Source organism: Perognathus longimembris, chromosome 13, assembly GCF_023159225.1.
Source record: "Perognathus longimembris pacificus isolate PPM17 chromosome 13, ASM2315922v1, whole genome shotgun sequence".
Classification (NCBI taxonomy): domain Eukaryota; kingdom Metazoa; phylum Chordata; class Mammalia; order Rodentia; family Heteromyidae; genus Perognathus; species Perognathus longimembris.
This window is the reverse complement of record NC_063173.1, coordinates 34,952,073-34,968,282: the sequence shown is the minus strand read 5'-3', so window position 1 is coordinate 34,968,282 and position 16,210 is coordinate 34,952,073. Positions and strand designations below refer to the sequence as shown.

General features: G+C 36.4%; 1 protein-coding gene across 1 annotated transcript in view; it reads left to right on the top strand.

Moving 5' to 3' along the window:
- Positions 1-16,210, top strand: part of LOC125362741 (doublecortin domain-containing protein 1-like) — a 211,940-nt gene that overhangs the window by 183,328 nt on the left and 12,402 nt on the right. Inside the window, exons 13-16 of the mRNA XM_048361661.1 lie at positions 5,017-5,118; positions 8,061-8,224; positions 11,052-11,177; positions 13,465-13,570. Of these exons, the coding sequence (XP_048217618.1) occupies positions 5,017-5,118; positions 8,061-8,224; positions 11,052-11,177; positions 13,465-13,570 (498 nt within the window). The remainder of the gene's footprint in view (positions 1-5,016; positions 5,119-8,060; positions 8,225-11,051; positions 11,178-13,464; positions 13,571-16,210) is intronic.

The following is a 16,210-nucleotide window of genomic DNA, read 5'->3' as shown; positions in this document are numbered from 1 at the left end:
TGAGGCAAGTCTGAGCAAAGTGAATGAGACTCTGTCTCAAAATCAAAATTTGAATGAAATGACTGGGTATGTAGTTCAAGGGCTAGTGCACTACCTAACATGAGTAAGGCCCTGAGTTCAGTCCCCAGTAATGTAAGAAACAAACAAAATTTCCAAAACCTTTTGAATCAATAATAAAAGGAGCTAACCATATTAGAGAAAAGATCTAATTGTCTTGCTTTTTTTAAAAAATAGAAAACATTGCAGAATTAATATAAGAAGAGGTAATCAAAGACAATACAGTATTTAAAAAGAGCCTAGGATAGTTTCTTAATGAAAACATTTCTATGACTTCATTAATTTTTTAAAAAATGTTCTTGCTGTGCAAGTTTTTTAATATATGCAAGTTGTGTTTTATTTTTCTTGTTCCAAATGAATGTCTACCTGTGCATTTATAGTTTTGTATTCATCTTGTTAAAAGAAAAAACATCCCAATTGTATGAATTTCAGACCTTACAAGATCCAAGTTCCCTTCATATTCTCTACCTTTATTTTCTCTGTCTATTCTTTGATTATCTATCTTCTAGCCCAGCAGAGGTTAATCAGCTCCAGAGAAGAAATTTTACTTCTCTGATATGTTGTAGGGACCTGAACAGTACTTGGCACAAGCTAAGCACTCAATAAATGTTTGTTGAAAGAATGGATTAATTTACAACACTATAATGAACAACTGGTGTCAATTTAATTGAATCCTGCTCAAGCAAAGTTAATATCAATGTGAAATAAAAATGTGTGACACACTTCTTCAATCTTTATACTTAGCCTGACTCGAGGTATAGAAATAAATTCCTGTTTCTAGGTACTTCTTTAGTAGTCATTAGCTACCATATTTTGCAAGAGGAGTTGAATCATTATTTGCTAGGTTATTTTTCTCTTACTACTTGGGTCTCAAGGCTAGCCCCAGCTAGCTTTCTGTATCATCTTACTCCACGGGTGAGAATTTAATTTTAAAGCTGTAGGGAGGTGCGGCATGCAGAGAGCTACGGAGAAGCCACCACAGTAGTTGGTTTTTCTTAGCCAACGATCAGGCAGTAGGAGAGAAAGGTAAATTATTTTTGTAGGTCCAGTCAGTCATAGAAAGCTTCTGTTTAGAGAGATATCTTTGTTCAAACATTGGACATTAGAAATAAAACATTCTTCTTGCAAAAGAGGGACAAATATACACACAGGACTTGAATTGTTAATTGACTCTGTTATTATAAGCTTAAACCCAGTGCCATTGCCTTAGGAAAAATAGATCTTAGAATTTCTGTTTTGAATTTTTAAGTTTTTGTAGCAACAGCAAAAGCACATTATAAGAATGATGAGTGGACAGTAGCTTTCTTTCACTTAAATACCTATAAATTTTTGCTTAAACATTAAAATACCTGCTATTAACGTCATTAGAGAACTTTTTGAGGTGATAGGCAGTGTTGTTGTTTTTTTTAATTAAACTATGTTTCTGGACACAGAGGTGAAATCTTTCAGTAGTGAACAAAATAGATAGCTAATGAATGTATTAGATGGCAACCAAGTCCTCTCTGCTTTCTCAGTTTGGGGGTTAGCACTCACACTTGTTATTTTCTAGAATATAATTTGTGACACTGACTCCATGTCTCACAAGTCTCAACAAAGAGACATCAATAAGTTATACAAACAGCTCTGTCGACACTAACCTTGCAGAGTACCTGCTATAGAAGCTGTGCCTTTTCATTGGTACACTTATTTCTCTGTTGTTTAAGAGCTCCGTTCCAGAACTTCAAGAGATTTGGAGGAACAATCAGATTTCCTTCTCACTATATTTCCCATATGTTTTCAGGCAACAATTGGGTTTAAAAGAGATTTTTTTTTAATTATCAAACTGAATTACAGAGAGGTTACAGTTTCATACATTAGGCATTGGATACATTTCTTGTACTGTTACCTCATCCCTCATTCCACCCTCTCCCTCCCTCTTTCCCTCCCCCCCCCACGAGTTGTTCCGTTGTTCAGTTCATTTTCATCAAACAGTTTGTAAGTATTGCTTTTGTAGTTGTTTGTGTTTTTTTACCCTGTGTCTCTCGATTTTGGTATTCCCTTGCAATTTCCTGGTTCTACTACCAGTATACCGGGTTTCCAATATACTCAGATAAGATACAGAGATAGTGTAGGTACAACCACAGGAAGGTGATAGAGGAATATCATCAATAATAGAGGCTACAGTTACTTATGGCACGTTGAAAGTATTTACAACTGTGATATAACAATCGTTTCCATAACATGGAGTTCATTTCACTTAGCATTATCTTATGTGTTCATAAGGGCATAGCTATTGGGCTCCTGTGATCCTCTGCTGTGACTTGCCTAAACCTGTGCTAATTATTCCCTATAAGGGAGACCATAAACTCCATGTTTCTTTGGGTCTGGCTCACTTCACTTAGTATAACTTTTTCCAGGTCCTTCCATTTCCTTACAAATGGGGCAATGTCATTCTTTCTGATAGAGGCATAAAATTCCATTGTGTATATGTACCACATTTTCCTGATCCACTAAAAGAGATTTTTTTTGTGTGTGTTCAGAATTATATTTTAAAAATCTCGGGGCTGGGGATATAGCCTAGTGGCAAGAGTGCCTGCCTCGGATACACGAGGCCCTATGTTCGATTCCCCAGCACCACATATGCAGAAAACGGCCAGAAGCGGCGCTGTGGCTCAAGTGGCAGAGTGCTAGCCTTGAGCGGGAAGAAGCCAGGGACAGTGCTCAGGCCCTGAGTCCAAGGCCCAGGACTGGCCAAAAAAAAAAAAAAAAAAAAAAAAAATCTCAGGTCAAGACCCTGTGGGGAAAGAAATATCAACAGACTGGGAACCAAAGTGACTCCAGGGACCCATTGGTGGCTCAAGAAAAGCACTGAGTGGAATGATACCTGCAGTTCTTAACATTAGGACTTTTTCTATTAAAGAAAAAAACTGCAATAAGTCCAGAGAATACTTCCTCAGCCCTCTCCCCACAAAAGACTCAGGGAGTACTTTCACAAACACATTATTTCCCAAACTGGGTTAAAATGACTTACATAAAATTTGAACTGTCACACACGTACAGAAAACAGTCTTCTTTATTTTATGAACTCAGTTATTCCAAGTTATTTTTTTCTGTATGTAGCACTAGATGTATATAAAATGGCTACCTCAATGTAGTCAGTATATCAAAAAGGGAAGAAAAGAACTTTGGAGGGAAAAAAAAAACCCCAAGTGTTTAAATTATTCATTAGTTTTCCCTCTGCTCTGTTTTTTTTTTTTCCTTGCATGGTCAGCGGCAAACTGCATAGCACCTCCAGATGTTCAGAGGGGTGCTGCTCCTTGTGGAGGAGCTATTCTGTGGATCCTGGTCTTTTTGACCAGAAAGTTGACTGCTATTTTTTTTCCCATTGAATAACAATGTTCTCTAGTCACAACAATTTGTTCAATGTACATATTTAAAATGAATAACAGTGAAACCTACTAGACACTAAGTTGGAAATGAATTATACAATTTTGGCGGGGAGGGAAGTTGAGAGGGGAGAAACTGGGAGAGAAGGGGGAAGGGGTAACACTGTTCAAAAGGAAATGTACTCATTACCTGACTTCTGTAATCCCTCTGTATGTCACCTTTACAATAAAATTTCTATTTTTTATTATCAAACTGAATTACAGAGAGTTTACAGTTTCATGCATTAGGCGTTGGATGCATTTCTTGTACTGTTTGTTACCTTGTCCCTCATTCCCCCTCCACCCTCCCCCTTTCCCTCCCCCCCATGAGTTGTTCAGTTCATTTACACCAAACAGTTTTGCAAGTATTGCTTTTGTAGTTTTTTGTGGTTTTTTACCCTGTGTCTCTTGATTTTGGTGTTCCCTTCCAATTTCCTAGTTCTAATACCGGTATACCCGGTTTCCAATATACTCAGATAAGATACAGAGATAGTGTAGGTACATCCACAGGAAGGTGATACAAGAAGATCATCAATAATAGAAGCTACAGTTACATATGGCACGTTGAAAGTAGTTACAACTGTGATATAACAATCGTTTCCATAACATGGAGTTCATTTCACTCAGCATTATCTTATGTGTTCATAAAGGCATAGCTATTGGGCTCCTGTGATCCTCTGCTGTGACTTGCCTAAACCTGTGCTAATTATTCCCTATAAAGGAGACCATAGAGTCCATGTTTTTTTAATAAAAAAAAAATCATTAGGGGTTTTAAAGACATCTTGAAGAAAATGGATAACTATCATAATACTATTAGATGACAAATTTGTCAGGTTGAATTTACTGTTGTAGACTGTAAAGATGAGCTAAATATTGTTATGTTTTATGTATGGATAAATTGTTCCTCACAAAATTTGAAATATTTATGCATTTCAAAAGAAAATAGAATAAGCTCGTTAATTTTCTGTGTGCTGACCGATTGTTGACACTTGCTGTATTTAAGTACCTATCACAGTTAGTGAGTCTTCCTACAATGTCCAAGTTTTCTTCTTTTTTAAGATTATGTGGACTGTGGGTCAGAAGAAACAATAAAAATTGAAAGAAGATACAGAGGACTTCAAATTCTTTATACTGTTGTTTAATACTCTTTATTTTTAAAATTTATTTATTTCTTTATTGTCAAAGTGAAGTACAGAGGGGTTACAGTTTCATATGTAAGGCAGTGAGTACATTTCTTATCCAACTTGTTACCCCCTCCATCATTTTTCTCCCCCTTCTCCCTTCGCATTTCCCTCCCCGATGAGTTGTACAGTTGGTTTACAGCATATAGTTTTGCTGTTGCATTGGTTTATCTTTTGTCTCTCCATTTTGATATTCCCCTTCCTTTCTCTAGTTTCAATACACATATACACAATATCATTCTGTTGCTAAGTACTTGTCTGCCTTCTTTATGCAGTTCTCTCTATCTCTTTATCTCTCTCTATATATCTGTTTGAATATGTATATGACTGTGAGAGTATTTATCTTAGTTTTTCAGTGTGCTTATATTTTTCAGGTATTTGAAAATGGTAAAGTCACTGGAGAGACCTGTGTTTTTATCAGCAAAAGAGATTTGGAGTCTAATAGTCCAACTCAAAGTGGTGATATCATGCAAAGAGTGAGTTTCATGTTTATCCACAGCTATAAGTGTTTTACATGTGACATTAATTTAGACAATTATAGCTTAATAATTGTTGACAAAAGATCAATTATTTGCACCTCAGTAAGCTGAACTTACACATGAGACCTTTACCAAAGAGCATCCTGAATTTCATTTTGTTTGTACCTGAAAATCTGTCTTCAGTGGCTTTGGGTTAGATCCATCAGGATTTCTCTGTCTGACATGCTGAAAAGAAAAGTTCAGTGGAGGATAGGCTCTAGGTCTTCAGCATTTCTAATCTTTAAACCCCACCTGACTAATATGTAGCCTTGGTTTTCTGTCATGCTCATTGTGAGCAAGTCCAGCTGGTTTATCCCAAGCATTCTTACCTTTGCTTTTTTCCCCGACAATCGGGATATTTCTCAGGCAGCACCAACATGTTCAAGGTCTTTGTTTTGAGGCTTTGTCTTGTATAAAAGGACACTGAACACCCTGTTGTTTACAAATTGGGGTTATGCGCCTGAGTGCACACCAGTGTTTTGGGCTCTCTTGTCTTGTTTTTGTTCTGAGACTTGCTCTGTTTTGCCCCTTTCAGCTCAACAATCCCAGATTTACCTCTCCCTGATGGTGTCCATTACCTGGCTTTTAGAAACAATCACAAAAATTGTGTATTCATTGGGAAACTGCCATTGGATTATTAGCTAGATCCAGAGGAAACAGGGAATTGCTACCTTGATCCATTAGAGAAAGATCCAGGGTCTTGGCTAGTTTCTTTTTACCATCATATCCCTGAGGATACAAATTTCCCTCCTAGACTTTTTCTACCTGCCTCCTTGCCTTTTCACATTAATTTTTATGGTTTTAGTTCATATTAAAATCAAAGAGGTCATTTATACTGTACACACTGGGAGATGGTATCACGTGGAAACCTCTTGTATTGACTTATGACTGAAATAGTGTTCTGCTTCGATGTACAACTACATCTGAAGGAAGACTTTGATATGGGGCATTATAAAACCCTTTGTTAGGACCCTTCTGATATTCTTATCATTCTCTCATGTGGACACTTGTCTCAATTACTAGCTTAAGACATTTCATACTCTTCTCAGATCCCTGAAAAAATTCTTATCCTATAAAGGCCTGGTGATGATAGCTTTAAAGATAAATGGGTGAAGATTATCACAATTTTTGGTTTTCACAGACCAGCCCTAACCAATAACCTAACCATGAAAGACATTGAGGCCCTTACCTCCTGTAGGCTGTTGAATGCTCATCTGTGAACACCTAAAGTGCAGTCTGTCACCAAGCTGAGGAAATAGAGATTGCAATGCAACTCCTGTGAAAGCAAATGGTTAAGTGGTCAGCTGCTCACATCCCAGGTTCTACAAGCACATCCTTGTCCACGGAGTACACGTTTCTTTGTGGGATCAAATCTTAAACCTTTTGTGGCTTTCCCCTTTACAGAAAGGTGATGTCTGGAAAGCCAAATTCCTGTGATATATAAAATGATCAGCATTACATGCCTTCTGAAATCATAGCAAAACTAAGCTGAAGGGTTGAGACCACATTGAAATAAATGTAGGGTTTTGGAAATGCAGTCTACAGATTTCTGAATAGGTTTGTGGTTCCAGGACTGAAAACAAAACCCGATTTTTCACTAGGCCTGTACCTATTATATAGCTGAAGAGGCTAGTAGTCATCATTTTTAAGTTCTAGCACTTGCCTCTGCTGGATGAGAACTAACTCAAATGAATTTTTTTTAATCTTCACTTCCAGCTCTCCTATGTTAAAGACTAAAAAATCTAGTAGCTATAGAGCCAGGCAAATTATAGGCATTGGGGACAGAATTATTTATCTTCAGGATAAAGTGTAATTCTTATACATCTTACAGCTATCATTACTCATCAAATTATTTTCACTAAGCCAAGAATTTATAGGCAACTCATGAGATACCTGAGATACAAAGACCAACTGCAAAAGCACACACACACACACACACACACACACACACACACACACACACCACAACACAACTATATCAGTGTCTGTGCAAGAAAAAATAAGAAGAAATTGAGAGGCACTGGAACTGACAAGGGAGAGAAGACAAGGAAGCCTGTGACAGAAGTCTTGGGAAGGGAAAACAGAATGATGGATAGTGTAGGGGTACAGAGCAAGAAAGAACAGAGGCTGGAACACTGAAACAAAGGTGACTGATAATAATGAAAAGATGCCTACTTCACCAGCCATGCTCAGGTAGATTTATTTCAGATGAGAAGTGTGCCTTAAATGAGGACATACCTTAGTATCTTACACTGTCAGAAGACAAACACAATGCTGTTGTGTAAAATATGAAATGATGGCATTTCTTACTTCCAATAATGCCTTATTCACAACTGGAGAGCAGCCATTACTCTAGATGCTCACAAGTGGCAGAGTGCAATTAAAAGAGTTCAGTGTGAATCAACTAAGCCTGAGAGGCTTGTCAAATTTTGCAGTACTGCAAGTGGTGAATTTGGCTGCCATTGAATTACCTAATGTTCACTAGGGACAGGGACATTCATTGCCTGTTGCAAAACTTTAACCTAGTCTGGAAGGCCCCTAACAAAACGTGTAGCTCAGACAAGAAAACCCTAGCCCTTATTAAAGAGGACGGTTATAGCAAGCAGTCGCTAAATGCTCTTTCTGTGGGCCTGACACATCTGCTTTCAGTTGCTGAGCCAAAGGGTCAGAGCTCAATCACAAGCCTGTGGCACCCCCTGCTGGTTAAAAGCCTATGCTCATTTTGTTACTTTACACTGAGCTAAACATTGCTGTCATTTCACACTTCTTTAAACATTCTATATGAATTTAATTATCATTTGTTTGGACTTCATTTGTTACAGAGTAGAGACAGTTTATTATAGATGTTCACATTTTAGGTTATGTTTTCTTCTTCATTCCCCTCCCCTCCCCTCTACCAGTTATTTCTCAAGATTCACCAAAGGCTTCAAGCTTCTTCTATCAACCCACCAGGCCTCAATTTTTCTCCTACCCAGCTTTTCGATGAGCACGGTCAAGAAATTAAGGATCCACTTCTGCTGAAGAATGAGCAAAAGGTCTGGGTCTCTTATGGTGCAACATACAGGTAGGAAAGAGGGATTTATTCTGTCTGTCTTCCATCTTTCCAGGGGTGAGCTAATCTCTTTAAGAGAAGAGAAACCAATGAGTACTTTTTAATGAAAATTCTTACAATTTTTGAATTCCAATAAAATTTCAGGAGCATATTTTGAGACAGTATTGTTTATGGAATATGATCTCTCTCTCTCTCTCTCTCTCTCTCTCTCTCTCTCTCTCTCTCTCTCCCTCTCTCTCTCTCTCTCTCTCCCTCTCTCTCTCTCTCTCTCCCTCTCTCTCTCTCTCTCTGACTTTCTGTCTTAATGCCTTGTCATAGTTCTTGAAGTCTGCCTGTCAGCACAGCAAGAGGGATTTGTTCATGTCTGAGTAGTCACCTTAATGATAGCAGATGGAAACGCCACAGGGGGCTCAAGCCCATCACACTGTCATTGTCGCACACTGCCCTGACCTGCTTCCACTCCTCTATTTTTTTGTCCCTTTTTAAAGGAGAAATGGATGGTAATTGAAAAGGATCTTAAGCAAGATTTATGAAGCTGTAGACAACATGATTCCCCAGTATCTCTGTATGTTTTCACAAATAAAGTCTTAACCTTTTAAGCACCAGTGACAAGTCAGCTAAAGACAAATTGGTAAAGCTTGTAAGCCTTATCCTATCAAAGTTATATTCTTCAAAAGCGCCTTACATTATCCCACAGTAATTATTGGTTATTGCTGAGGATTGTGTAAATTGTTTTTTGTAGATTGGTAAATTCCTGCATAAAATTATCTGCATTTCTGAAGAAAGAAAAGGGCTGTGGAATACAGGCACTGATGAACTGGGCTGTTGTGTTGAATATCTCGGGAATTTATGCATATTTTGACAGGATACATCCGAATGAACTCTGCATCTGCTTGTCAGGAAACTTAAACACACTCTTCTGCCTATTTTTAATTTTTTTAGCTCATTATACAGCTGTAGAGAAGAATAAGGGAAATAATTTCATACATACTGGTAATTTGATCATAGGTAAATTATCATGAAAACAGCATAGATAAACCTGAATCTTCAAAAAACTGTGGGAGAATTGGATTTCCTATCCTTTCAACCAGTCAAAATTTTAAATACTGAAACAATAATCTCAGAAACCCATGAAGGTATAGGAAGAGGTTGATAGGATAAGTTGCAATAGAATATTAAAATATTTTTTGTTTCATCTGTCTCTGTAGCATAAATGCTTAATTATTTCCAATGTTGTATAATTTATAGTATTTAAAATAGCCTAGTAACTGGTAAGATTTCTCACAGAGGCAAATTTTAAACTTTAATTTAATTACACTGTGATTTGAATTGTTTATACAATGATAGAAAGCAGTAGTAAAATTTAAATTATCAAAAATTTTGGAAAAATTTAGCAAGCTCTTGGATTAAGGAAAGGCTCTCACAAAATATGTGCTATTGTAGTTTCCTCCTAATATTATTGTCAGAATGAGAACAATAACTAGTTTTGATGTTTTTGATTACTTTGCTATACTTTGCAGTTTAAGAAGATCAAGTACTTGTTCTTAGCTAACTATATCATATTTGTGGGATGATTAGTAATATACAAATAATCTAGAATATCCTAAATCAGTTGAGTGTTGGAGTGGGAGAAATTTATAAGTCATTTGTAATTCATTGGTTACTTCTAGTTTTGAAAATAAAGCACTGGTCTGTTATAAAGCACAGGCAACTATTGAAACATTTTGTCATGATTATAACTTACAATTGGTGTGTCTAAAAAGATGTTGCCATCTAGTTCAAAGTACATTTGAAACTGTGAATTTGTAATAAGGTATTCATTTTTAGGAAGTAAGTCTAACATGTCTGATTTACATTATAGACATATTAAATTATGTAAGAGATGGTGAGATTACTTCTCTCCAAAGATGATTTTGTCCTATTTTTATCTTTTCCTCTCAAATTTTTATCTTGAAAAATTTAAATATATGAAAGTGTGGCAAGCAGAGTACAGTGAACCTCTATCAACTTCTCACCCAGATTCCACCAATTTAAAGAGTTTTCCACATTTGTTACCTCTTTTCTAAATCCCTTCTTTCCTCAAGTAATGTACATTCTACATTCAAGCTGCCCAAAATGTGCTTTTGAGCTTTTTGAACAAACATCCTGCGTGACATTAGGTTATTTTTTGATACTCATCTTAAATGTGAAGCACTCTCTCCCCCTTAGTTATTTTTTTTTAACCATACTGCTGTGTTTTTTTTTTCCTTTTCAAGAATCCACACATTTTTTGATAAAATGTCCCACTTCCTAAATTTGTTTGTCTACACATTATTAGATTCACTTGAAATATCTTTGGCAATGAGGCTGTACAGGTGATGTGGTCGAGTCTTTTGATTCTAGAGTTACATAGAAAATCTCTGTCACTAATTTAGAGAAAAGGGACTCATTTTTCACATAATGACTATTCTTTTAAATTTATAAAATGACTGTTATTTGATTTCACTTCTCAAATTCACCTGAAACAATTTTCCTAAAATATGTAGTATGAAAATTAAATAAGCATAACATACTACATGCAAAATGAATATAATTGAACAACTTACTGTTATTCTTCACCATATTCTCATCATTGCAATTATTTAAAAAAATTACTTACCTTCTCAGCACATTATAAGTCAGCAAAAAAATGTGCATTACAGGTATGTCAATATGGCATAGGTTTGTTATCTAATAAGGAATTCAATTATTTATGGATTTTATTATGCACTAATTATTATATACCTTATTGTTTATTTGTGTCCAATTCTAAGTATATGTATGATTTGCAAATAGACTTTATTTTCCTCCCATTTTTCAGATCTCCATTAATCCCTGTTTTGAGCTTGAACTTTGACCAAGTGACTGCATTTGCTAGAAGCGGCATGACAGTAGCTTGTAAGGCCTCAGTGGATCCTAATGCTATTCTGCTACCTGGATGTGAAAAGTAACTTAATTTGTGTCTGATTAAAGTAAACTATCACTTAATTTAGGATTTCTTGGAGTGAGAGATTTAAAAGACTAAAAAATGTTCTTTGAATTGTCTTTAAGCAATTATTTATTGGGTTGACTTATTTTTTAAGCAATTATTTACTGGTTGACTTCACGGTATAATGAGGTTATACCTAAAACATTTATCACTGACATTCTTTAGCTTTTAAACACACACACAGTCCAAGAAAATATATTTTTTTGCAAAGGAATAATTTTGTTTGAAATGTAAAAAGTTGGCTTTAGTGGTTATTTCTAAGTTAACAATCTTAAGTAGATTCATTAAAATACAAAATTATATGCTCTCTTTTTGAGTGTTCACATTTGCATATTTGATTTGATGATGATAAAAGTAAAATAGAAGCAATCTGCTAGACAGTGGGTGTGGAAGTGAAGAGTAGTTGGAGGATTGGGAGGTTTAGCCTCATCTCTGGCCATGATTTTCTATGATCAGAGAGATGTCAAAATCTTATCTCTAATAAGAAAGCTGGCATTTTACTGAGTTTTGACTGTAGGCCAAGCATACTTACAGATGAAGGGTAAGACTATTTAATCCTCAAAATGATTATTTAATCCCACTATTCTCTATTAATCTGCTATTACTACATTTTTTTTCAGAGACAGAAATGAAGATAAAAAGAAGTAACTTGCCTAAAGAGGCTGCTGATACATAGTAGAGCCAGGATTCTACCTGGATCATATGTCTTCATAAACTGAGTATTTAACTGCTATCCAGCATAGTCAAATGAAGACAGAAACATACTTTATGACAAATAAATACTTGAGATATGGCTAGTGTGACTAAGAAACTGAAGTTTTAATTATAGTTAAATGAAATTTTAAAAACTGAAATGGAAATAATATGACTAGTGACCAACATCTTAGACATTTCATCATGATATTGCTATGGGGATAGATAATTTAACCAGAAGATTTTTCTCTAGCTTTAACATTGCATAATTTAACAAATTACAGGTCTCCTAAATACCCAGTTGAAAAGGCTGAAGTAGACCACATACCTAGAGCAACAAAATCAGGCTGATGAGATTTGCACAGTCCAATCAGTGACAACCTATCACTAAGTCTGTCTGGAAGGACCTAACGTTTTACTCCTTGATGGAGCTACTTGAACAACAGCTCTTTCTCCAAAGCCTGCTTGTACTTTGCATGCAAGATTGGAATCTGTTTTTGCTCATTTTTTTTCTTTAAAGAGAGAAAAGAATTCATCAACATTCTTTTCTTAGTAAGCATTTTCCATTTGTAAGATTTAATTTTCTTGGCACTTCCTCAAACTGTCAAACTTGCCTAGACCTTTTTCTCTAAATTTCTATTTAGGGGTATATAGTGTTAATTCATATAGTCTTCCTCCCAAATGCTGGGAATTGAACCCAGGACATTTTTGCATGCTGGGAAAATGCTCTACCACTGAGCCTCTATCTTTGATTTAGCCCTTTAAATTTTGCTTTGTGAGGTACAGTGAATGATTTATTTGAAATTACTCAAATTAGATCTGCATCCTAAGTCAGCAATGTGAAGCTGTTTTTATTTAATGCAAAATAATTTTATTAGATAATAGACTTTCTACAGTCCATTTTTCCATTTCCTATTACGTAAACTGAATTTTTTAGAGTCTTAAAAATCATGTTCTCATTTTTTATATTTCTGAGAGTATTGCTAAAAATTTCTATTAGTAGCACCAGGACTGGGTTCTGCTGTGCAACACGCTGTCTGGTAGGTCTTAACATTAGTGATGAATCAGTTCGTTGTTAAATACAAGGTGAAGTAAGTGATTTTTCTAAACTACAAATGGGATACAGTCTTCCTACCTTGTTTTTTCCTGGTACCCATTAGACGGGCCTCCTGAGGCTTTTCTGAAAACACTGAAGTAGTTTCTGTAGCCCAACCGTCATAAGTATAAAAGTACTTGTTGTTATTTATAGCCTAGTGTGTTTAGAATACAGACTTAGAATGAAGATGATTTCCACAAGTGATTAAAAATCATTTCTTGTTTTATTGTTCTATTAATCATTTATTAGGCATAGAATCTCCCAGTATTATAAATAATTAAAAGATTCAAAAATACATAAATTTGTTTTCCAATTATAATTATCATGGCACTTTAAATATTTTTGCTTAAAAAGATTATGAAGTATTTTTTCTTACTAAGAATTATTATGCTAGTAGAGAGTATTATAGTTAAGTGCTTTATATTATAACAAAAATAAATATTCCACTTTCTTTAGTTGGGAAGTTTGTGAGGAATTTCCAATGAATTTTGATTCCACAAGTCAACAGATACCTGATCAATTTGAAAAAGTGGACTTGGACAGCCATTTTCTACAGAACAAGGTCAGATTTTATTTCCTCTGTTTAATAGGTATATTTTAGATATTAGACAATTAGTATATCAAGGTGACTGAATGAATATTCAAGATATTTTTTTTTTTTTTTGCCAGTCCTGGGGCTTGGACTCAGGGCTTGAGCACTGTCCTTGAGCTTCTTTTGCTCAAAGCTAGTACTCTACCACTTGAGCCACAGCCCTACTTCCTGCTTTTTCTGTTTATGTGGTACTGAGAAATTGAACCCAGGGCTTCATGCATGCTAGGCAAGCATTCTACCACTAAGCCACATCCCAGCCCCAATCATCTTTTTTTTTTTTTCTTTTTTGGCCAGTCCTGGGCCTTGGACTCAGGGCCTGAGCACCATCCCTGGCTTCTTCCCGCTCAAGCCTAGCACTCTGCCACCTGAGCCACAGCGCCACTTCTGGCTGTTTTCCATATATGTGGTGCTGGGGAATCGAACCGAGAGCTTCGTGTGTAGGAGGCAAGCACTCTTGCCACTAGGCCATAGTCCCAGCCAAAGGTGTAGCCCAGTCTGGTCTCGAACTCGTGATCCTCCTGCCTCATCCTCCTCGTTGATTACCGGCGTGCGCCACCACAGCCGGCGGCCCCAATCATCTTTTTTAAAAGCAGAAAATATTTTATAAAAGTTGGGTTGTTTTCCTTCTTGCTAATTAAGTCCTTCAAAATTGGAACAAAATTACTAGTTGGAAAAATTGCTATTTGAATTGTCACATAAATCTTGTTTGCCACTGGACAATGGTGGCTCATCCCTGTAATCCTAGCTACTCAAGAGGCTGAGGTCTGAGGAACACTGTTTAGCCCTAGGAGAAGAGGTCAGTTTTTACCACCAGAAAACCAGAAGTGATGGTGTGGCTCAAAGTGGTAGAGCACTAGCCTTGAGCAAATGAACTCAGGGACTGTGCCCAGGCCCAGAGTTCAAGCCCAATGATTGGGGGAAAAAAATCTTATTTGCTATATTTTCTTTGTAATAGCTAAAATAATAAGGTAGAGTTATTCAGCAAAGTATTTAAGATGGCTGTTATCTCTTTGCACTTAAGAATCTGATCTGTTTTTTCCAAATGTGATTAAGAAATCAATTGTGTAAAATTTCATTTTGACTTGTCCATCCATATATACATATATACCTTGATCAGCTTCATCTTTTCTGTGACTTTCTCTCATCCCTTCACTTCCCAAGCTATCTCAATAAGCTTCACTGTTCCATTTTCATACACACATATACAATATTTTACCATTCACCCTCCTTCACTTTTTCTATTTGGCTTTCCCCCTACCACTGTACGCCTCTTGTCATTTTCTACAAAAATTGTATGCTAGTTCAAAGGGCCCTGGTGGCTCAGTCCTGTAATTCTAGCTACTCAGGAGGTCGAGATCTGAGGATGGCAGTTTGAAGCCAGCCCAGGCAGGCACGTCCATGAGACTTCTTTTTGCCAGTCCTGGGGCTTGAACTCAGGGCCTGAGCACTGTCCCCAAGCTTCTTTTGCTCAAGGCTAGAACTCTACCACTTGAGCCACAAAGCTACTTCCAGCTTTTTCTGCTTATGTGGTACTGAGGAATCAAATGCAGGGCTTCATGCGTGCTAGGCAAACACTCTGCCACTAAGCCACATTCCCAGCCCTCCTTGAGACTCTTATCCCCAACTAACCACCAAAAACCTGGTGGTGGTGCTGTGGCTCAAGTAGTAGAGTATGAGCCTTGAACAGAAAAGCCCAGAGACAGCAGCACCCGGGCCCTGGGTTCAAACCCCAGGACTGGCACAAAAAAGGGGAGGGAGCGACTCCCACAGCATTTTATATTTATCTTTAATTTTCCCTCAATTTTCCTATCCCCACTATCCCTTATTTTTCAACAGCTTTCTTGGTCAGTTTATCTAAGGAACATGTATTCTTTAGAAGCCACAGTTCATTGGCAAATCTAAGCCACATCTATTTATTTATACTCAGCAATTCTTCAGTAATGGCTTCATTTTTCAAATTAAAATATGAAACACATTTGAAGTATTATATCTAAAGAAAAAAACTAACTCTTTTGGCTGGCACACTTTTTGTAAAATTACTCTTTGTTTCAGTGCCTGAATTTTAGTTTTTGAGACAGAGAATATCAAAACCAAAAGATGTCTGTAGAAGTAAGGATGCTGAAAGAAGAACACCTGTCAAGCAGTCTACACTTTATTTCTGAGATATAATGAAAAAGACACATTATCCGATTCTGTTCCTTCACATTTCTCTGTATTATTCATTGAGTTTCTGTCATATCCAAAACAATACTGAACTTCTTAGTTGTTTCAAAAAGCATGTAAAACTAAATAGCACAGTTATACAAATAAAACAACCTATTTGTGATCTTGTTTATTTTTGAGCAAATTTATAAAATGGCCTTTTCTATGACATTAAGATTTGTTACTTATCATTGGCTTAATCCTGTTAGCTTTCGTTGCTATGTTTTTGCTGTAGCATTATTTGCCTGCTCAAAACAATCTGTGTGTCTGACTGTTGCTTAATGAAATTATGAATTCTCATTTGGCATTTCATCAATATCCTCAATTCTCCCAGGTCTATGCCTACTCTCCCTTTACCTTTCAGTATTTTTATCTGCTTGATTCTGTCTGCATCGTATGCTAGAGCGG